Below are 23,891 nucleotides of genomic sequence, written 5' to 3' on the forward strand. Positions count from 1 at the left end.
TGCACTACAACTCCCAGGATTCCCTTGGTGTGGTGCTGGCAGCCCTTAATTTATTCACGCCGCTTTTCTGCTTTTAAGTTTATGTTAATTGTTAGTGTCACTTTGCAGTCAGTTGCGGCGACATTTATTTTTGCTTTTCTTTTCATTTGGATATTTCGGGCTGCCACACATGTGCCTTGTCCTGCTAACTGGGTTCCCTTTCTCAGCACTAGCAGACATGTGCACTGAGATTTCCTTTCTGCCTGTAGAAGGCTTCGGTTCATTATTGGCTGCAGCCAGCCGTTTCGTGCAGGCTCCCTACAAGCATGCGTAGCATTTCAATCATTCCGGGACGAAGAGACTGCCAGCTTATCTCCTGCTGCGCTCGCTAATTCTTTAACACGGCAACCGTTTTCTACAGGTAATCGTGGGGCCCACCTCCCTGCCATGTAAATAACTTCCTAGCCATAGTCCTCGTTACAATTAACTTTGAGGGGCATCTCCGTGGACTGTTGCCATTTGTCTTTGAACTCACTTTAATATTGCAATTGAGTGAGCAGCTTTAATTTACCCATTTTGCATGCCGTGCTTTTACATTCAAACACCTTTTTACCTTCATAGCGTGGTGCAGCTGTTAGTAGATGTTCCCTTCTTTCCTGGGACTTTAGATACACTTAATGCAGTGTCTTTTCATTTTGGGAAGCTGTTGGTAATTTCTTGCAACTCCATACTGTAACGGGGTCCCTTTGCCGTCTTTTTTTCCAGTGACTCGCAGACGGCGTTGATTTTCCAGGCCACGTTGTGCTGCCTTTACATCTTCAAACACATGCAGCCCTGAATCTCCCTAGACTGTATAGGGCACCCTCCAGGTTAGCTATCTGCTCTGCCTTAGTTTTAGGCACTCCATTCAGAGCTTAAGGTTCGACTCACCTGACCTAGTATACTTTGGTTATGTTACAGGTCAGGCTTTAGTCTTGAATTTTTCGGTGCGACTGGCCACACTTCATTGCACTGGCTGCTTCAGCAGCTTGATATTTACCAGGTTAGTGCATAATAATTTATTTTCAGATACAGACACTGAGACACTTGTCGCGGATTCATTATGGTTCTGGTGGTTCTCTGTCACGTTGCACGGTTCTCTTTGGGAGTCACTTACTCTCTTTGTTCTGGTATACATAGCTGTTTGACAGGGATCCCTATATGCTTATTTTCACTATGGTATATATGGTCCCAAATTAATTGTTCTTTACAATTGAGGCTGCTTTCAGCAGTTCCTTTTTTAATTGTATGTTGCAGGCAGTCGGCAAAGACTTGGATGCCTTATGCAGTAGTTCATAGCCGTTCTTGTGTGTTTTTTTACAGAATGTTAACATCTGCCTCCTGAGGAAGACGTTGTGTGAACTACCACTACACGTCAAAACTGGCGAGAGATAAACCATACAGGGATGCGATCTCTACACTTGTTCTTCTGATCCACCCTGATAAAAGATTGTCTGTGAATTATTTCTATTGTCTGTAAACATAACAATGTGTGTCATTTTGGGAACTAGCTATGAATTCCTTTTACCCATAGGTTTTTAGCATGTTTCTTGTGTTTTTTAGTATTTTGGATGTATGTCACGGTATGATGAGTTGTGTGGGAATGTTTGCACCATGAATGGTCAGTACGAGTGATGAGGGTTTTGCCGATCCTTGACATATTGCTGCTGCTGTTTTGCTATATTAAAGTGATCAGTGTTTAATTATTAGTGATTTATTCACCAGCTTTCAATTTTTTGTATCACTTTAAATACATTTTGATACATCATTTCTAACATATCCTTCTCTGTACATATTCTTTCTGATTTTTGAAGGACTTTTTCTGAACAAATTTCCCAAAACAATTGAAGTTGTTTCTTCACGCTGATAGGGGGTCTTAGAAATTAGCATGGCTCTTTCCTCGAGCAACATACAATGAACAATGTGGGGGGTGGGCAGTTTATTTTAGGAGCGCCTAAGGTAAGGGAAGTTATTCATACAGTGAAATTGTTGATATAAAGGCAAAACAAGGCAGGGACCAAGGAGGGGATTTTATTTGACCTGTTTTGTGACTTTTTCAGGTTCTTTGTTTTTTTTCCCTAAAATTTCCTATTCGCAGAAATTGTTTGGGTGGGGTGTGTTTGGCCCCTAATCACGAAATTATGGAAAAAAATAAATTTTAGTTGGGAATACATCCCTTTTTTTAAAAAAAAAAAGTTTCATTTTTTTAAGCCACAATATTTAATTGTCTTAAAAAAAAACTAATTTAACAATTTAAAACTAAATATATATATAATGACAGATATGACATCTGTTCATGCCAGCAGGACACTTTCATGCTGGCATAAATGCTGTAGATTTCTATGGCACATTCAATAGGAATCCATTATAAATGCTTCCTGCCATGTGTAAATTAGAGGCAGCACTTACTCATTTTTCACAACAAAGTGCAAAAGGGTGGTGTAAAGATAAGTATGCCTCCTTTTTATATCTCCTTTTTACACTTTGACATGCACATGATGAAAATGATGCAAAGGGGACCTGTTTTCACCTAAGTGCAACTGCAACAGGTTCCCTCTGTGTAATTAACAGGGAATTCAGTCATGAGCCCCCAGATGTAGTGAATTGACCTAGAATTTAAAAAATCGGTAGGATGGGTCTATTCTTTTCATATGAGGTGCTGAGATGATGTAGCCATTTGATGGCTGGTGTACATGACTCAAGCATGTCTTAAGTGCCTTCTGGGCCCACTGAAACTATTCTACAAATGTCCTTGGAATGATTAGACTGATGACACATTCAATAAAGTTTCACAATTCCTTTTTATGTAGCCTTCCTTTTTCTGGCTTATCATCGCCTTATACCCTGACCTTGCCATCTGAATTGTTATCAGATCAATGGCTTGTTTGGTTTTGACGACTTCAAGCAAAACTGTCTTCTGTTCCTTGCACGTTTTACCAAATTCAATTTGCTTTCTTCTTTCACTGCATAGGCTGCGGTTAGTCTCATTTAGTTAAGGGATTCTTTTTTTGTAACTCTTTTTATTTGAATAAGAAAAGATGACCAAAAGATACGGCAGAAACACATAACATTTCACACATTGCTTATCTTCCGTGTTACATTTAGTTATACCCAGCCTACCCCAAGCCCCCCCTTCCTACCCTGACCTCTCTCTGTCCTGTTGTGACTGCCCCACTCCCTCCCTTCATCCTGCAGCCTCCCAATTTTCTATCTCTGTATGGCCACTGTTACAATATACGACCTCCTCCATAGATCTTCACTGGTCCATACCTTCCCACCATTGAGCCACCAATGGTAGCTCGTCCGATCCCCATTTAGAGGCCATGTCCCTCCTTGCCAGGGTTAAACCTGGGCTAATCAGTTTCCTGGTACCTCCAGTGCTCCCCAGCCCTTTCAGTATGTGCAGCATGGCCACTTTGGGGCACGTTGGGATATCATTCCTCTCCAATCTGGTCAGTATCTGTCAAATCATGTTCCAGTAAGCCGCCACCCTGGGACTGGACCATATCAAATGGAAAAAAGACCCATCTTCCCGTCTGCATTTCAGAGAGGTTGCGCTATCCACTCTTCCCATTTTATATAGGCAGGTCCTGGAGTAATAGACCCGATGCAAAATCTTGTGCTGAATCAGCCGGAGTCTGGTGGATATGCTGACTAACCTCTCAGCCATCTGGGCTTCCACCCAATCCTCCTCTTCCAAGCCTCAAACATCTTGTTCCCACCTGACCTGGACTTTCTCCAGCAACTGAGATGTGACATTATTAATGGTCTGGTATAATGTCGTTATGGCCTTCTTGTCCATTCGCCCAGTGAGTAGGTTTATTTTCCAGATGGGTATGATCGGGGATACTAATGTCCGCACCCAGTGGACAGTGTAAGGTGTGCTATAAACGTATGCACGTGTACTGGTCCCTTGCCATCAGCCCGTGTCTCGTGCATAGATCCGGGAAAGGCGCCCTCTTGCCCCCTTCAATAACGTCCCCCATCTTAACAATGCCCTTGTTCGTCCATCTGGTGTGCCTACCCAGTTTGTGAATCTCAGGTATATGAACGTTTCCCTACAGTGGCATGAGGCCCGTTATGACCCCATTATACTTCATGACTTTAGTGACCGCCAATCGAGCTTCAATTACCCTATGTGTTGCAGACGGTAAAACCTCGTTATTCGTGCCCCGTATAGTGCCTGCAGAGTAGTGTTGGAGCCCATGACCTCTATCTCCAGCCTTGTGTGGGACAGCCCTGCATTCCCATGCACCACTCATTAGCCACCACTAACAAGGCCACACAATAGTATTTGCGATTGTCGGGTATCCCCAGACCACTGTCCCACACCGATTTAGTTATGAATTTCAATGCAATACATGGTTTCTCCCAACCCCATATTAAGCCCCGAAGCATATCATTGATCCTATCAAAGGTGAGCTTAGGAACCTTTACCAGAGTGTTTTGCAGTATGTATAGCAATCTGGGGAGAGCCATCATCTTAAAGAGATTGTCTCTCCCTACCTTCATGCACCCTCTTGTAATCTGGCCAGCTTTCGTCCCTTTGAATACTGACCCCCAAGTTGGTAAAAGCCCCCACCATGATAAGCTAAGAACACCCTCCTGGGATAGCCGGCCGGCTCCCTTGTACCAGGATTAACATTGACTTGTCCCATTTGATCCTCATACCACATACCGATTGCCAGAGGAGCAGCATTTTATTGCAGTTTATTTTCAATTTACTGGTTTTCATTTTTTTAAATATCAAGCTAATTTTGTTTTTCCGAGACTGGCTGATCCACAACAATGCCCAAGTGATATTGAGCTGTTGTAGTCATTCACTGTGACAGTCCTTGCAGTCCTATTCTGGATTAGTTGGAGAGGGCGTAGGTAGGAAAGTGGCAGGTTTAGGAAATGGCTTTTGCAGTAGTCAAGCCTAGAGAGCACCAGGGTTCTGGAGACATCGAGCTTCTGGGGGCAGGTGAGGAAAGGTAGAAAGCCCCCAAGGAGATGAAGATGAAAATAGGACTTATTGGCAAGGTCCGTGATGTGTGAAGAGTAAGAGAGAGAGAGGAGTCAAAGATGATCCCAAGGTTTTTTGCCTCACAAGTGGGTGCGGGGAGGGGACCCAAGGAGTCTGGCCAGAGAGTGTGGGGGGGAACAAGGAGCAGGCGTGCCAATGAGAAGGATCTCTGTCTTACTGGCATTAAGGCAGAGATCATTGCCAGAGCACTATGCCTGAATAGCAGTCAGGCAGTCAGGTATGAGGGAGCAAGAGGAAGAGATGGAGTTAGGGGAAGGCAGCCTGAAAGAGAGCTGTGTGTCGTCTGCGTAACACTGGAAATGAGGGGAGAAGTGGAGATCAGGTGGACCAGAGGGGCCAGGTAGATGTTGAAGAGCCATGGCGATAGGATAGAGCCCTGAGGGACGCCACAGGTAGAGAGTGAGGTGTAGGAGAGGAAAAAGACCCATTTGCACTTGGGAGAGTCTGTTAGAGAGGAAGCAGGTCAGCCACACCAGTGCCCTATCCGTGATGCCTAGTGTATCATGGAGACGGTTTATGAGGATGGAATGGTTGACTGGTCAAAGGCAGAAGAAAGATCGAGTAGGTCTTCACAGGTGTTCAGGAGAGCAGTTTCCATGCCCCTGAAACTGGACTGGGGTAATGGAGGCAGCCAGCCATTTCAGTATGGAGGGTCAGTTAGGGATGACTGGTTTCTCCATGAGTTTGCCCAAAATAGGAGTGATAGAAATAGGGCGATAGTTAGCAGAGCAAGAAGGGTCAACAGATGCCTTTTTTAGGAGAGAGGTGCACACAAGAGTGCTTATGGGGTTGAGGGAAAGGGCCTGTGGTAAAGGAGTGGTTGCAGAGGTCAGCCAAGGCAGGGGCAAGGGTGGGGTTGTTGTCCTTGATGGTTCTGGAGGAGCAGGGGAGCACCTGTTTAGAGGAGACTTTCATAGCGCGGACAACTCTAGAGATTTCATCTGGTGAAATGGGAGAGAGGGAGGAGAGTCTAGGGAGGCTATAGGGGGCCAAAAGAAGCCAGAGAAGGTGTGGGCTGGGAGGGATGAGCAGATGACAGAGAGGACAGGATGTCATGAGTTTTGGAGGAAACGTGGGCGGCCAGTGCAGAGCATAGGGCCTCGGAGGGAGGAGAAGAAGAGGAGACTGCAGTAGGATTGGCAAGTTCATTGCAGATTTTAAAGAGGTCAGCCGTGTTATTGGTGGCTCCAGAGATGCGGGCTTGGACATGAGCCCTGTTCTTGGAGCAGATGGAGAAATGGTATTGCCTTTGGAGTAGGCGACAGACCAGTTTGTCAGGGAATGAGCTAGATGTCTGCCACTTCCGCTCTGCCACTTTGCACTTTCATTTCAAAGTGGCTGAGTCGGAGTCATACCAAGAGTTGCATTTGGAGGCAGGCTTCCTGTGGATCCTCATGACAGGGTCAAGGATGTCCAGGGTGTTAAAGATAGAGAGATGGAGGTTATTTAGAACAGAGTCAAAAGGAGATCCAATGATGGGGTGGAGGAGGGATGAAGGAGGAAGAAAAAACTGCGACTGACACATGCTTCATTGGCCAAATGACAGAGAAGGAGACTGGCAGTACGAGGGGAGGAGTCTGAGGACAGGGGAGGTCAAGGAGGGAAGAAAGGAGAGGTGGCAAGACCAGGAGATATAGGTCGTGAGAGAGGGATGTCTGTTGAGATGAGAGCATCCAAGGTGTGCCGGGTCGAGTAGGTTAGGCCAGAGGGAAGGATAGTGAGGGAGAGAGTGTCGCCAAGGTCACTGAAGAGAACAGTGGCCACATCAGGGGAGTCAAGGTGGATGCTGCAGTCCCCAAGGAAGATACTTTGGGGCAGGAGGCAAGAAGAGAGGAGTAGAGCTTGGCCCATTCTTAGAGGAAGCAGTAGGTAGGTCTGGGGGGTCTGTAGATGGTAGTGAGAATAACAGAGAAAATAGGAGAGACGGACAGCCTGCAGACTAGGCTTTCAAAGGATGAGTAAGTTTGAATGGGGATGATAGAGGGAGGAACCACTCAGGGAAGATCAGAGCCACTCCACCACCATACCAGGAGGATCTGGGAGTGGGCAGGATTGTGAGGCCCTCAGGAGGAATAATGTCAAAAGCAGTGACAGAGCTGGCCTTGAACCATGTCTCAGTGAGAGCAAGGACATCAAGTCTTCAAGGAGGCGATAGATGTCAGAGGGGTTACAGGAATCCACTCCATATACCCCCTTGTCTCCTTCCAGGTGGGCCCCCCACTATCCCCGTAGAGATGCCAGGAATACTTGGCAAACTCCTCCACGATTTGCTTTCCCTCCTTCCGCCCTCCCCCACCTCCGCCGCCCTTATCTCCCTAATCCACCTCTACCCTTCTTCCCGCTTCTCCAGCCATGCTAATAACCTGCTGGCTTCGTCCCCGGTTTCATAAACCCTTGCTCTGCTTGCCCAGTGGGCCTGTTTCACTTCATCCATGGCCACGTCCCTAAACCACAATGTAGCTTGCAGCAACTCCCCTTTGGCGCTATCTGATTTTTCACGGCAGTATTTACTTTTCTTATCCTTGATGGTCTGTTCACACGCAGCCAGTGCCACGCCCCTGTTCTTATGAAGCATATTTATTTATTACATTTGTAGAGCGCACTGCAGCCCGCGGGCATGGCTTGCCAGTCTACATCATAGCACGGCCCCTCAGCACCATTGTATATGCCTCTGAGAGAGTGAAATTACTCTCTACTGTCCCCACATTTTCAGCAAACAAATTCTCTGTTCCCTCGCTCAGTCGGCCCATAATATCCTCATCCCCTAAATAGTCATCCTTTAGTCTCAATTCGCCTTTGCTCTCTTGGTGCCTTCCCTATCACCATCATGATCAATGGAGCATGGTCTGAAATACCTCTCTGTCAATAGGTTGTCTCAGCCACCCACCCAGACCCAGTGCCAGGGCCGAAGAAGTAGTCTATGTGGGATAGTGTGGCATGCGCCCCAGAATACGAAGAGAAACCATTCTTCCTTGGGTGCATCTCCCTCCAGATGTCTACCGGGCCATTCTTAGCAGTGAACGTTGCTAACCCCATATTGGTTGTTGGTGAGGGTGTGGCCCCCGCTTTGAGGATCTGTGCTGTTCCCTGCACATGACAGAATTAAAGTCTCCCCCACTATGGTAATGTCGGCCCCATATCCAGCCAGTAGTTCCTGTACTTCAGACAGGAATTCTGATTTTGGGGGTTCTGGTACGTACACGCATATAATCATCAGACTTCCCCCCCACAGGTCCCCCCTGACCAGCACCTACCACCCACTCTATGCCTTTGAATTACCTTCACCTCTAAAGGTATGGAGCATATGACCAAAATAGCCACCCCCCTAGATCTTCTGTAGTAACCCACATGTTCCACAATTGTATATAGCCCCCTTCCCAGGAACCCACAGGAGGTATCCATCAAGTGCGTCTCTTGCAGTAGGGCAATATCGATCTTATGCCTACTCAGATATTTCAATACCCGCCCCCTTTTAACTTTGACTAATAAACAATTTACGTTCCACATGAGGCAACTGATCACCCACTTCTGCTGACCCCTCACCCCCAGTCCATAGATCTGCCCAGGATCAGGCCTGCAATCTCGTCCCTACCTTTCTTTGCATCACCCATCAGCTGGGCATCATCATGTGGTCTGCCAAACACCCTGACCTTATAACAACAGACCCCCATATCTGCCAAACTCCTCCCCAATGCCTCCCTCTGTCCTATACTTCCCCCAACTTGAAGCATCTTTTGATTCCAAACTACAAGAGTCGAGCAACACGAGCTAGTGGGCCTTGCACCAGACCTAACATGGGGGTACACTCCCCTGCCCGCCCGCTCTGGACCAGTGCAGCTATTTCTGTCCCAATACTTCCACGCCGCTACCCACCCCAAGGCACTTTGTGGTGGTCTCGTATAGCTATTTTACACCTTCTTCTATGCGCAGACCCCACGTTTCTGATTACATTCCTCTGTGAATGTCCATGCGACTTTAGCTCGAGGTGGGTGAAGGCGGGCGTTCTGGATTCACTGCTTCCTTGACTCCGCCATTCTTTCTTTTCTGCGAGTCCGCCTGACCATTTTCTCGCACCGGGTGAATGGTCTCGCCCAGTCCCATGCCTTGCTAGGGCTGTGAAAAAACACACCCCTCACAGGCCACCCACCCGGAAGGTGGCCTGGAACATTATTGAGTTTTGACTAATTTCTCTCTTAACTGTTGCTTTACAGTGTTGTATGATTGGCTGGCTTTCTATACCATTCTGGTAAAGTCTGGGAAAATCATCATCCAGACCCCATTCACCACATGATCCCTTTCTTGTGGGCAATTTGCAAGATAAAGTCATGGTCTCTGAAATTCAGTAGTCGTGCTAGAATTCCATGGAGGGTTCTTCACCTTCTCTGGCAACCCAATAATGTGGATATTGTTCCTCCTTGCTCTCCCTTCCGCATCATCCATCCTTGCTTACAGTAGTTGCATTTTTCGAGCTAAGGCCTTTACTTCTGTTTGTAACAGAGTTGTGCTGTCCTCCAGATCTGAAGTTTTTTTTTTACGCTTAGCCCATCATATCTGAGATCTTATGAAGATTGTTGCACATCAAGCCCACATCTGTGGTTACTGCATATATCGTCCTCTCCAGCGTTGTCGTCTCCCCCTTGATGGACACCATTATAGCCTGCATGGAGCAGCCATTTCCTGCCGTTTCTGCCACCAGTGCAGAAGTGACCGATCTCGCCACTCCTTGATGTGCCACTTCACTCACTGTGAACAAGTCAATGTGGGACTGCACGTCATGCTTCTTGCTTCCCTGCTTCTCCCTGTCTTTCTTCATGGCAGCTCCCACGACTAGTACCCTTGCCCCAATGCTGCACTGGGTACTTGATAATATTCACCTCCTGCTTTGCCCCTCTAATTCGTCATTGCATGTCTACCACATTCTCTCATCCTCTCCTCCCCCAGCTCCGCTTAGGTCTTGCAGGGTGAGGAGCCCGCACAGCCCTCAACCCTTGCGGTCCGCCGCCTGCTGTGTGGCATGTCACTGAAGTGGGCGCTGTTCCGTACCTTCCTCTGTGACGTCCAACTACTCTACAGCACTTCAGGGGCTCTCACTCTCCAATCGATCAGGGCCACTTTGAGATTCCCCAGGCAGCTGCTGTGGCATCCCCACCCCCTGCTGGGAGGTCCGCTCTCACCAGCGTATAAAGAGATCAATAATATCCACTATGGTCTTATGTGATTTCCAAAGTTATGTCGCAGTGCAGCCTTCTGGATCTAAAATGTGCTTAAACACCGGTAATACATTGTTACAAATAACTGGTAACAGTCCTACACCTATTAGAGCTGTGGAAATGCAGCCCATCCTTGGTGACCTTAGGATAGTTGATTTGATCAATATTACATTTGTGACAAAGTTCAATGGATTATGATCACTTTTGGATCTGAATGTGCACTCATGGCATTTGGCATATTTCCACGCCTCTAGGTGGATCAAGATACAGTCAATATGGGTAGGATTTTTGTGGCCAATTAAAGTTGTTTTGCTGGAAGGTCTCTTTGGCTTGTGCCCAAAGTTGTGCTATTTCTACTAATTAGCAATGCTTGATTTTTTTAGATAGTGGCATTGAGGTCCGGTATTTGACACAAGCATTCCACACATTTTTTAACTGACTCACTCAGGTTTACTCAGTCCAACCCACAGAGGAATCTTCTATGAGCTTTCTATATTCATTCTGTAAACTTCTGGAATGGCTGTCATTCCTTAACATTCAACCAGTATTTTCATGTAAGATTAAAAAGTAACAAAGAACCTGAGCTTGCATTACTTTTCTGTTACGTGGTACAATGCAAACCTGTCCTTGCGATTGGTCGCGACGTTCATGGTGAACATCTGTGTCGCTTCCCAGCACTCAAATAACAGCACTTCTGTGTTTTACTGCTGGAAAGTACCACAGGCAGGACAGGTGCTACCAGGAAAGGTTAGGCACTTGCCTATAATGTGAAAATGTTAAAGCTGCAAATGCATGATATTATGTATAATATTTATTATAATGTATTCTCTCTCTCTCTTGTGGGGTGGGCGCCACACTCAGCTGCACTGTCTGCAGCAGCAGCAGGCAGCACAGTAGGTCCTGCTGAGCAGGCACTGTGAGGTTCGGGTTGGACTCAGGACTCTGGTGTGGCCGTGGCATGCTATGCCATGTGCAGGGTCTCAAGCGGCACCTGTGTTTTCGCAGCACAAGTGCCCACTGCCCTTGTGACTGAGTATTGCTTGTTATTTCTTCTCCGACTTCTGGACTGTTATTTCTTCTCCGACTTCTGGATGAGTGGACGGTCTTCTGGTGACTGGACTGTCCGCACTGAGCCATCCCGCTGCACACTTGCTGGAGCCTTGTGTATCACGACAAGAGGATTCCAGGGTATGTGATACTCTGAGTATTGCCAAATTCCAATTGAAATGTATGCTGTTCACAGAGTACTGCAGAAGGCCTTCAATATTTTAAAAGGTTGCAGTGTTGGGATTGGGAATGTTGTGAGATTTCCAGAAGACGGGACGGGTTACGATTATTCAATATCATGGGTCATCTATGATGACCAAGCAATTTGAACGACACATTTTATATGTTTTATCAGATGCCCTGTGGGTGTCGGTAGCATGAGGTGGATTATATAGGTAGGTACAATATCACGGCCCCAAAGACTGTATTTACCCATAATAATCGGAAAATACAAAGTCCTCGATCAGCATGGCACTGCAGTGATAAGTATATTACAATTCTTTTATGGATGGTTGTATTATGCAGGTTTGTAAAGCGCCAGTGTTCCCTAAAAGGCAGCTTCTTGGCACTTCACCCATGGCCACAGGTCAAATAAAGAGCCAAGTCTTGATAAACTGCGATAGGATAAATGGATGTCAATTTTTGTGCTATTCAGCGGACGTGTGTCTCAGCAGGGCTAGAAGGCGTGTGGCATGCGCTCTTCTGTGTATTCTGTGATGGTGGGGGGATTGAAAGGGACTGAAGCAGGTCTCAGGGATGGTGAGGCTTTTTAAAGGGATCGTGCTCACTCTGTTACGCTCACCTGGTTCACACGGGGGCGTCGGCCGGAACTGGCCAGCTGTTATTTCCACCAGCGTGACGTGTAGCGCCGAGATGACTGACTGGACTGGCCGCTCAGCCTAGTTTGTCTGGCTCGCAAGAATATTCTTCTGCAAAGGAGAAGAGGAATTAACCACCCGTGGAATTGAGCGTCAACCCACCTTCCCCACTCTCGTTGTCTTCCCACTGAACACTCTTGATGTCCCCTCCTTAGTCTCACCTGATGGTTTGGAAGGATGAGCTCTCCATCCTGCGTCGACCGCAGGGGCGCGTTGATGACCAGTTACTTCACTGGCGTAGAGGAATTGGTGAGTTTCAGTATTGACTCTAAGTCCAATTGTTCATAAGAGTTTAAATGTCTGCTCTTCACTCTGTCCGATTCCTTGCAGGTTGCCGATTAATCCACTCGAAGATTTCCAAATGGCACTCGGTAAGATTCAGGTAAGTCCATTGTGTTTTTCCCCTTAGGGGCTGGGGTACGGCGATGAAGCAGAGTTGACTGTGCCGACCCAAGATGAGGTGAGACCCCTGTGGTAAATCAGGTAAGTTTTGTGGGGGGTAACTGGTATTGTCCTTGCTTTCTCCCCTTAGGGGCCGGGGTACGGCGATGAAGCAGAGTTGACTGCGCCGACCCGAAATGAGTACCTCCCGTGGTAAATCAGGTAAGTCCCTGGGGGTAGCTTGTATGGCCTTAGAGAGTCCCCTTGCTCACCTTGCTGTCTTTGTCTCCTTAGGTGTCGGAGGGCGGCCGCGAGATGGAGAGAGCGTGATGGAATGCTGAAGTACCACCAAGCAGGTGAGTTCAGCGCGGCGCCGTAGGAATGCGAAGCGATGCTTCAAAGACTTCTGTCTTTCAGTTCCGTGGCGAAATGGATCAGGATTCAGGTAAGGATTAAAGTTAAAACTCCTGTTCTAACCTTTATCCTTTTTGTCTTCTTGTTTCAGGAGTCCCAGGACAGAAGCGGGCGTGGCTGAAGACTGGAGCTGCTGAAAACACGGGGAGCGTTACGCTGCAGCAAGCAGAATAACGCGAAGCACGTGTGGCTGTCCGGGCGTGGTTTAAATAGCCTTGGAAGAAGATCCAGGTAAGTATTCTTCCACAGCCCCACCCAAGTAACAAAATAGTCCCTTCAGTAAAATAGTCCCGCCTAAGCCTCATTTGGCTTGAGTCTTCATGCAGCATGGTCTGCCTCAGGTGAGTATGCAGCATGGTCTGCTTCAGGTAAGTTATCAATAATGAGCCTGACTTTATCTTTATGAGCCTGGCACCATAGGCGCCAGGACTGTATCCAAACAGCCCCTAACTGGGGCTTTTGGGCATGCTCCAAGTGGCATGATGCCTGCTTCCGGGGCTGCTGGGCCTGGTCTGGTCTTCCGGGGTCAGGCATCATGACAGCCCTCCCCCTCAAGGCCCCTCCTAAAGTCGTTCTTCCCCTTGGCCGTGGTTTGTCTGGAAATTCCCGATGGAACCTCTTCACTAAACGAGGTGCATGCACGTGGTCACTAGGTCCCCAAGACCTTTCCTGTGGACCATAACCTTTCCAGTCAATTAGGTAAAAGAGTTTTGATCTCACTCTTTTTGAGTCCAAAATATTCTTGACTTCGAACTCGGGCTCCCCGTCTATGAGGATAGGTTCAGGTGGAGTGGTTAGCCTTGTTCCTGGTTGCACTGGCTTCAAAAGAGACACGTGGAAAATGGGATGGATTCGCATATGAGCAGGTAGGTCCAACTTGACGGCCACTGGGTTAATAATTGCCTTGACAGAAAAAGGTCCCAAATACCTGGGGTTAAAGGTCCGAGTCCCCTTGAGTGGTAAGTGCTTAGTGGCTAACCATACTTGGTCTCCTATTTGGTATTGAGGAGCTTCACTTCTGTGCTGATCCGCATCCTTTTTGTATTTTTCCTTAGCCTTTTGCAAATGGATGGTTGCTTCTTTAAAGGCTTGTGTAATAACAGCGTGGAGATGGTCCACTGCGGGCATCTCTAAATGCTGGGGAGAGTCCAAATCCGAGGTTCGAGGATGGTGCCCATAATTGGTAAAAAAAGGACTTTGTCCAGTTCCTGAGTGTACGGAATTATTGTATGCATACTCTGCGATCCACAGAATGTCTTTCCAATTCCCTTCAGACTGATGTAGCATACAACGGAGGTACTGTTCAAGAGTCTGGTTGGTCCTCTCCGTATGACCGTCGGTCTGAGGGTGGTGACTGGTCGAAAGCCTAACATCAATTTGTGCCAGTTGGCAGCATTTCCTCCAAAAATGTGAAATGAATTGACTGCCCCGATCTGAAATTAACACTGAATGAAAGCCATGCAGGCGGACAACATTTTCAAGGAATTCCTTGGCCAGGATTGAAGCTGAAGGTATCCCTTTTAAAGGAATGAAGTGGGCCATTTTAGAAAAAAGATCTACAATAACTAGAATGGTATTGTAACCTTGGTACGGGGGTAATCCGTGATGAAGTCTAATGACAAGGTATGCCAAGGGGTAGGTGGTATGTCTAATGGTTGCAATAATCCAGCAGGTTTTTTCTTTTGCCCTTTATTTTGTGCGCAAATACCACAAGACATGACAAATGACTTGACATCCTTTCGCCAGGTAGGCCACCAAAATTGCTTCCTAATTTTAGCTTCGGTTTTTGCATTTCCCAGATGCCCTTCTATTAAGGTGTCATGGTAATGGGAAATGACAAGTTCCTGTAGTTCCTTTTGCGGTAAAAATAGCCGGCCTTGGTAATAAGGTAAATCATCGATGACAGAGTACTCTGGATCTTTCTTTGCCCAGTCCTGTAGAGCAACGGAATCAAAGAGTTGGTGGATCTTGTTTTGAATGTTCTCCAGTGTCTGTATGGAAGTCAGGCCAAGGATTCTCTGTTCCGGAATTATGGGTACGGGTTCTAAAGTTATTTCTGCTTCTCCCATTCCAATCCGGGACAAGGCGTCTGCTTTGCCATTCTTACAACCTGGTCGATAGGTTATTACAAAATCAAACTCGGCGAAGAACAATGCCCAACGGAGTTGGTGCGAAGATTGGGCTTTGGCTGTCTTTAGGTATTGTAAGTTGCGGTGATCGGTGATGACCGTGATGGTATGTCTGGCACCCAGTAGATAGTGACGCCAAGCCTTGAAGGCGGACTTGATGGCCAGCAGCTCCTTGTCGGTTATGGAATAGTTTAATTCGGGGGCTGAAAATTTTCTTGACCAGAACGCCACTGGGTGAAGCTGGTTAGTTTCGGGATCCTTTTGGGAAAGGACTGCTCCCATGGCTGAACTGGATGCATCTGTTTCCACTATGTAGGGAAGCTCGGGGCGCGGGTGTCTTAATATGGGAGCAGATGTGAATTTAGCTTTTAACTCTTGGAAGGCGTTCTCGGCTTCCACTGTCCACACAAAGCGTTTGTTTTTTTCGCAATAATGTTGTGATGGGATGTACAATGTGCGAGAAGTCCGGGATAAACCTGCGGTAGAAATTGGCAAAGCCAAGCATGCTTTGAACTCCTTTGACTGAACTTGGCGAAGGCCAATTAAGAATGGCATCCACTTTTCGTGTATCCATCCGGATTCCTCTTGGGGTCAGAATAAATCCAAGGAATTCCACTTCCGTAGTGTGGAAGATGCATTTTTCCAGTTTAGCATATAATTTATGCTGGCGTAACTTCTCTAGGACTGCTCGGGCGTGTTTTACATGCTCAGATTCTGATAAAGAGTATACTAAGATGTCGTCGATGTAAACGACCACACAAACGTCGATACGCTCTCAGAGGACATCGTTCATGAAGAACTGGAAGGCTGCTGGTGCATTGCATAGTCCGAAGGGCATAACCTGGTACTCAAATAGTCAGTACTTGGTGCGAAAAGCAGTCTTCCATTCGTCATCCTCTTTGACACGTACCAGATGATATGCCCCCCGAAGGTCTAGTTTCGTGTATATACAAGCGTCCTTCACCTGGTCTAGTAGTTCTGGGATCAAAGGCAGTGGGTATCGATTCTTGATGGTTATCTGATTCAGTGCGCGGTAGTCTATACATGTTCTAAGGTCGCCTTCCTTTTTCGGTACGAAGAACAAAGCTGAAGATGCAGGGGACTTGGACGGGCGAATGAAGCCATTAGCAAGGTACTGGTCTAGGTACTGGAGCAAATGAAGATTTTCGGGTTCCGTAAGGGCATAGATTCTGCTGCAAGGTGGTTGTGCTCCGGGTACAAGATCTATTTGACAATCATACGATCTGTGAGGTGGTAAGGTGTTTGCCTGTTCCTTTTGGAAGACATCCTCAAAGTCTTGGTATTCAACAGGTAATTGCATGGCTACTGGAATTACTGGGGCCAGGACTGAGTTTTGAGTTTTCCTTGGGTAGCAGGTGTGAGCACATTCTGGGAAGGTTAGTCTCTTCTCTCGCCAATCAATACAGGGATTATGTTTTTCCAACCAAGGTATCCCCAGTATCAGCTGAAACTGTGGGGCCTTGATTAAGTCAAACATCATAGCCTCTCGATGCCCATCTTGACTCAGCAATGTCATCTCTGCAGTGGAATGAGTTACGGGTCCAGAGGCAATTTCCGTTCCATCTACAGTGGTGACAACATCGGCCGTGGTCTTGCGGGTGAGAGATAGATTCATCCTGGTAGCCAATTCCCAGTCCAAGTAATTTCCTATGGCTCCACTGTCTACATACGCCTTTACCGCGTGCATGCGTGATGGCTGCTCTGGATCTACAAGGACCATGGGTATGGTGAAATGCGAGGTCAGAGTGTCCTTCTTTAAGCTCGGCAAGCGGACCTCGACGCTTGCCGGCCGTGGTCGTTTCCCGAGTCAGATTTCACATGGTTTTCGTCTGCTGCTCCTATAACTTTCTTGGGTGGTTTTACAGGGCAGTTCCGAAGAAAATGACCAGCAGTTCCGCAATATAAACATAATTGCAGTTGCCGTCTTCTATCTCTCTCCTTTTGGGTTAGGGGTCCTTTAACCCCCCCGATTTGCATTGGTTCTGAGACATCTGCTCCCTTGGAGCTTACGTGGGTTTTAACCAACACCCTGTTCTCAAACTTGGTTCGGTCAGCCTTCCTGGTTTGAAGTCTGTGATCGAGCTGGACCACTAGATCTATATATTCAGCACAGTCTTGAGGCGGGTTTACGATTTGGGCCAAAACATCTTTGAGTTCTCCTCGAAGTGATTCGCTTGGCTTCAGGCCATTCGGTTTCCACTACTAATCTATTGAAAGTTGCAATGTAAGATAAAAGATCCTGGTTACCTTGACGTAGGGATAAAAGTTCGTTGTCCAAAGCCTGTCCTCGGGAGTGTCGGGTGAATAGTCTTTCCATGCTTGTTCGAAAACCCTGGAAATCTCGAAGAATCGGGTCATCCTGGTTAACTAGTGGAATGGACCAATCCGCCGCTTTGCCGCTGAGATATGACAGTACAAAGGCTACCTTGGCCTGATCGTTTGGGAAAGCTCCAGGTCTACATAAAAAGTGCAAGTGGCATTGATTCATGAATGTTGCAAACCCTTTTGGGTCTCCGGCAAAGCGTTCAGGCGGAGCCAATGGAACGGTTCCAGGTAAATTTATCTGCACCGGGTTACTCGATGGTACAGGAGCTGGACTTGCCCCAAGTCCTGGTAGAGGTGTTTGTCCAGCCTTGCTCTGTAATAGTTGTCTGGCTAACTCATCAGTTCGTTCTTTTGACACTATCAGTTCCCTCCTGAGGGCATTGGTTTCTTGGCGGGCGGATTGCACTTCGGCCCTTAATTCCCCTAATAATTGGGCCAACTGATCAGTTTCCGAGGTCTCCATGACGTCCAGGTGGGTATTTGTGGGTAGTCTTCACGTTCTGTTACGCTCACCTGGTTTCCACGGGGGCGTCGGCCGGAACTGGGCCGCTGTTATTTCCACCAGCGTGACGTGTAGCGCCGAGATGACTGACTGGACTGGCCGCTCAGCCTAGTTTGTCTGGCTCGCAAGAATATTCTTCTGCAAAGGAGAAGAGGAATTAACCACCCGTGGAATTGAGTGTCAACCCACCTTCCCCACTCCCGTTGTCTTCCCACTGAACACTCTTGATGTCCCCTCCTTAGTCTCACCTGATGGTTTGGAAGGATGAGCTCTCCATCCTGCGTCGACCGCAGGGGCGCGTTGATGACCAGTTACTTCACTGGCGTAGAGGAATTGGTGAGTTTCAGTATTGACTCTAAGTCCAATTGTTCATAAGAGTTCAAATGTCTGCTCTTCACTCTGTCCGATTCCTTGCAGGTTGCCGATTAATCCACTCGAAGATTTCCAAATGGCACTCGGTAAGATTCAGGTAAGTCTATTGTGTTTTTCCCCTTAGGGGCCGGGGTACGGCGATGAAGCAGAGTTGACTGTGCCGACCCGAGATGAGGTGAGACCCCTGTGGTAAATCAGGTAAGTTTTGTGGGGGGTAACTGGTATTGTCCTTGCTTTCTCCCCTTAGGGGCCGGGGTACGGCGATGAAGCAAAGTTGACTGTGCCGACCCGAAATGAGGTGAGTACCTCCCGTGGTACATCAGGTAAGTCCCTGGGGTAGCTTGTATGGCCTTAGAGAGTCCACTTGCTCACCTTGCTGTCTTTGTCTCCTTAGGTGTCGGAGGGCGGCCGCGAGATGGAGAGAGCGTGATGGAATGCTGAAGTACCACCAAGCAGGTGAGTTCAGCGCGGTGCCGTAGGAATGCAAAGCGATGCTTCAAAGACTTCTGTCTTTCAGTTCCGTGGCGAAATGGATCAGGATTCAGGTAAGGATTAAAGTTAAAACTCCTGTTCTAACCTTTATCCTTTTTGTCTTCTTGTTTCAGGAGTCCCAGGACAGAAGCGGGCGTGGCTGAAGACTGGAGCTGCTGAAAACACGATGAGCGTTACGCTGCAGCAAGCAGAATAACGCGAAGCACGTGTGGCTGTCCGGGTGTGGTTTAAATAGCCTTGGAAGAAGATCCAGGTAAGTATTCTTCCACAGCCCCACCCAAGTAACAAAATAGTCCCTTCAGTAAAATAGTCCCTCCTAAGCCTCATTTGGCTTGAGCCTTCATGTAGCATGGTCTGCCTCAGGTGAGTATGCAGCATGGTCTGCTTCAGGTAAATTATCAATAATGAGCCTGTCGCCCATGGCGCCAGGACTGACTTTATCTTTATGAGCCTGGCGCCATAGGCGCCAGGACTGTATCCAAACAGCCCCTAACTGGGGCTTTTGGGCATGCTCCAAGTGGCATGATGCCTGCTTCCGGGGCTGCTGGGCCTGGTCTGGTCTTCCGGGGGCAGGCATCATGACACACTTAACATCTTCCTGAGTAAACCGCTCTCCTCGGCTGGGGGAGGTGCTCGGGGCTCCTCACACACCATGGTGTTTATTTAACACTGACTTGAAGTCAAGACAGTCTCACATGGACCTACACAGAGCCAGCCCGACTCCCGAGGCATGGGCAGTCTGTGTGGTGGCACAGGGCCTCACTATTAAAGAGAGCCTACAGACACCAGTGCCTGTCCCTACATGTTGTGCCTGCAAGTCACAACATTATTTCAGGCAGGGTTGTGCTGCTTCCTTGGGTGATTTGCGCGTTTCTGTTTATCCGAGTGAGGCTATGGTGTCACCTCCCAAGCCCCTGTGATGCCCTTAGGTCTAATATACCCCTCCCAGCAGCCCACCAAAAGCTGCAGGGCCCATAATTACGGCTTATCACTTTCTTTCATCGAGCAGAGAATTTTAAAGTGTGAGTGATTTATAAGTGAAGCGAAAGCCCATTTAAGAGATAAGTGTTTTGGACAAGACTTTCTTAACGTTTCTGTGTTAATAAGTGCAAAGGGTCTTTTTTATTCTAAAAGCACACACAAACCACCAGTTATCTGCCTAAAGCTGCACCCTCCTCCAGGCCACTTAAAATATAGCATTCAAAGCAGTTTTAAACAAACGAAATTATTTACAGATGTTCATATGTAACACACCAAAGCATTTATTTTTGGTAGAATGTAATATTTTCATCATACCATATATAAAGCCTGTATTTGTCAAACATTAAAAAAAACAGGCAACCGTTTCACACATTACCTTTTGTTACAGGTCTAAGTCTTGAAAGTACATTTTTAAAACTCAAAGGCCATTTTTTCGTTTTGCTGAATTGCATTCTGGTATTTGTAGTTTCCCTTTCAAAATGGGGGAGAATAATGCCACAATTGTACAATTTTTGCCAACATGTTTCTGTAAGGATTTATATATTTTTGTGAATACCTTACTATGGTTTATGTACTTTTTAAGTCATCTTTATAAAACAGAGTACAAAACCAAAACCAAACATGGGGTGAGGGGAAATGATGAGAGAGCAAGTGAGTCATTTATATATGCTCAGAATGTGGTAAGAGGTTGCAATCCTGGAGCGGTTGTTTACCCTCATTGTGGCCATGTGTTGCTTTTCGGGGCTCAAGCAGGGGATACAGGGCAGGTGCTACCCCGCTTGGGTGATTTTAAGGCCGGCAAACTTGCTCAAATGTTTGGCTACAAGGATTTCACCCAGGTTCTCATGTTCCAAGTGCAGACACCTACCTACAAGGCCGCATAAAAGTGTAACCAAAACAAATGTCTTGTATTGGGATTTTGTTTTTTCTGGAATATTTCACTATAGATTGTTGGGATTAAACGATGGGCACCTTTTATACTTTGCCAGTGTACTTATTGGAAAACACAGAGGCTTTAATTTGACTTCTGAAACCTAACACTGTGAGTGGATGTGAGGGCGAGGAAAGTGCAATGGGATCCATCCACAGCAGAAGACGTGAGCAATGTGTTAGGTGGAGGTAATGGGTTGCAGCAATCAATAACAAAATGCGGATGGTTGGTTGGGAAGGGTTAGGTCCCGCAGTGGGGGCATTAATCTGACACTTTGCCTAGGGTGGCAAAATTCCTTGCACCGGCCCTGCTCACGGGTCTTGTACTTGTGGTGCGGCACTTCCCTGAGGTGCTGCTGGTGCCCACACATACAATTCTGATTCCTTTGTTGTCCATCCCAACAACAGAAACCACCCCGTATCATTTGTTGGGATTGGCCACAATGCTATGAGAGGTTCTTGGGCAGGTGGAAATGCAAAGCAGGTCGAGCTGCATGGACTGTCCCCATTATTTCCCTCCGTCGAGGTGGATTAGATCAGGAGCATGAATAACGTGCACTGGGCCTTTGTAAAACAGGCCGAGCTTGTTTTTGTGCGCCTATGCAATGGGTCCAAATCTGAGCTCTCTGGAAAAGTAATGTGGAAAGCTGAGCTGAGATTCCCCCATCAAGTTTTCAGCACCACCATTCTATGGTGGGTGGAAGGACTGGCGGGAGATTGTGTGCTTAACAGCTGCAAAAGCGGATACAATCTGTCTAACTTAGTGCCAGCATGTGCACCGCTGTCACTGCCAGCATTTCCAAAAAAGAATCCCACTTTCCTGATTCATGAAGTCCCTGCGAGCTACCATCAAGGAAATGCATAGTTATACAGGAAAGGCTTCTGCAGGAGATTGTTACCAACACCTCACAGGTTACGTATTTGTAGCTCTGTTTATTGTAAGGGCAAAGGTTGGTCTCTACAAGAAGAATGTACTCGTAGTGTCTGCCCTTTATTACTGATGGTCACTAGGGCCTTTTTTGGGCTGTAAATCAGGGACATGCAAACGTCGAGACATTGATCCCAGTAGGACACATTCTTTCTTTCATGGAATATGGTGCTTTTAAAAAAAGTGTTCTTTCTCCATGGAACAACACTTTTCTATTTTTGCATGTACATCTGAATCAGTTGCTTTAAGGGCTGCATAGAAACCTGCCGTTACAGATCCCTTGTGGTGCAGGAGCAGTGTACCCACTTCCCTGAAATCCCTGCTACAAAAAGCAGAGGCTCCAATTAAATCCTGGGGTGCCATCGGCAGGCTCAAGATGTGTCTCTCTTCCAAGTTAGTTTTCACTTACTTCCAAGTTTCCAGCACCCTACCACTACTCTGTAAATGCCAAGAGAGTCCTACTAGTGGTGCCAAGAATCTCTGAAGAAGATTCAACAAAAACATAACAAGGACATTATTGTAGAAATGGTGAAATTATGAAACATGGGACAGATACAATCTACATTAAATATTTTGTTTTTACCAGAGATACGCTTTTAATTCTGAAAGTACGTGGCATTTTTTTCTGATAATCTCGAATGATCGGAAGTGTTAAATGCACGTATGTTATTTATCCACAGTATCGCTTACTGATCGGTCAGATCGACAAAGATCTGTGCGTATTTAACAAGAAAGGACTTACCTCTCCATTAGCCATGGTAAGTATCTCCTACCTTCTATCATCATGGCAGTGTTGAACCAGCCGTAGCTGAAAAAGATCGAGATTACAATTACAGTAAAGAACTGGGAGCATGCGCAGGATACCAGAAAAAGTCCCCCTTTTGTGTCCAATTAGCCTTGGATTATTCATGCAAGCATAGTCTTCCAAACCGAAGGTTGCACATAATAGCAAACATAAGGACTCCTCTTCCCCCTTACTTCCCCCCTTCCCTCCCTCACTCCCTTCCTTCCTTCATTCCTTCCCTCTCCACTTTTCCTCATTCTTCCCTCTCCCCTCGTTCTCCCTTCTTCATTTCTTTCTTCCCTCCCCACTCTTGTCTTTCTTCCCTCTCAGTATCTAACCAGAAGAGAGAGCTTGTGGAATTTTGGTGTGTGTGTGAGGTCAGCTGCTTGGGGCGCGTGCGTTCCAAGAGAAACAGTTTCGTGTGTTGCTTTCCCATCATGCCTTTCCATTTAGCTATTCGTTTCCATGTAGATGGCTGGTCAGAGTGCTGTCTTTCCTGTGCTTCTGGCGTCTACGCATTGCAGGTGCAACGTGGCTCCCTGCCAGAAAATGTGGTTGGAATGAGTCTTGTGAATTAGCTTATTCTTCCTTTTTTCCCAAACAAAAATGGCGTACGTGATTCTCATAAGTAGTTCATAAGAACTTGTGAGAAAAGAGTGGAATTTTCATAACAAAAGTAATAACTCAATAGGAACTTATATGACACCAAAATACTTATTGAATTCTTATTAAATCCTATAGATTTGAAGTAGGATTTGTATAAAATCCTATAAGATTCTGATAAGGTCCCTATCAGAAAATCAATGAGAAATGATTGTATGGGTGGATTCCCTGGGTGTGATGTTTCCGGTATGATGCTGCGGTGTCTGAGGTTCTTTGTTTCTGGTGTGGTTGTTTGATTACGGGTCACTCTCTGTTGGAGGAGTTGTGTGAATTCCTAAGAGACTTCCATTGGCTGGGGAAGTTTACATGCACGCATAGGTGTAATTATAGGGAGGACAAGGGTGTTTGTCCCGCCCAACTTTTGTGGCACACCATTTTGGCCCCCTCATATGGCAGGGGCCCCTTTCCTTTCGATGTCATACCCCCCAACATTTTCAGCAAAGTTACTCCACTGCATGCAAGGTTTCTGCTCTGCATGTAGATGGGCGTCATTTTTTGGTCATTAGACCATTTCCAGAGAAATTGGAGGTGTGTGATTTCCTATATATGAATATAAGAGAGAACCTTTTGGAGTGAGGTAAACTGTATGTGTCTGAGTGTTCTGAGAGTGATAGTGGAGATGGAAAAATATGTACTACCCAGTGTTTACCTACAATGGAGTCTCTTACTCATTCCTGTATCTTAAGCCTGTACCTTCAATAAAGCCTTCATTTTGTATTTACCCTCAAGTCCTGCCTTCTTACTGCCTGCACCTCAACATGCATGAAGTGCAGGAAACTACACTTTCATA

The 23,891-nt window shown here is 46.7% G+C and overlaps 1 protein-coding gene across 3 annotated transcripts in view; it reads right to left on the reverse strand.

Moving 5' to 3' along the window:
* Positions 1-23,891, reverse strand: part of DAO (D-amino acid oxidase) — a 431,100-nt gene that overhangs the window by 134,986 nt on the left and 272,223 nt on the right. For all 3 annotated transcript variants that reach the window (XM_069619457.1, XM_069619455.1, XM_069619456.1), the window contains exon 5: positions 22,397-22,462. In XM_069619457.1, the coding sequence (XP_069475558.1) occupies positions 22,397-22,462 (66 nt within the window). The remainder of the gene's footprint in view (positions 1-22,396; positions 22,463-23,891) is intronic.

The sequence above is a fragment of the Ambystoma mexicanum genome, chromosome 10 (assembly GCF_040938575.1).
Source record: "Ambystoma mexicanum isolate Mex_15411 chromosome 10, UKY_AmexF1_1, whole genome shotgun sequence".
Taxonomy (NCBI): Eukaryota; Metazoa; Chordata; class Amphibia; order Caudata; family Ambystomatidae; genus Ambystoma; species Ambystoma mexicanum.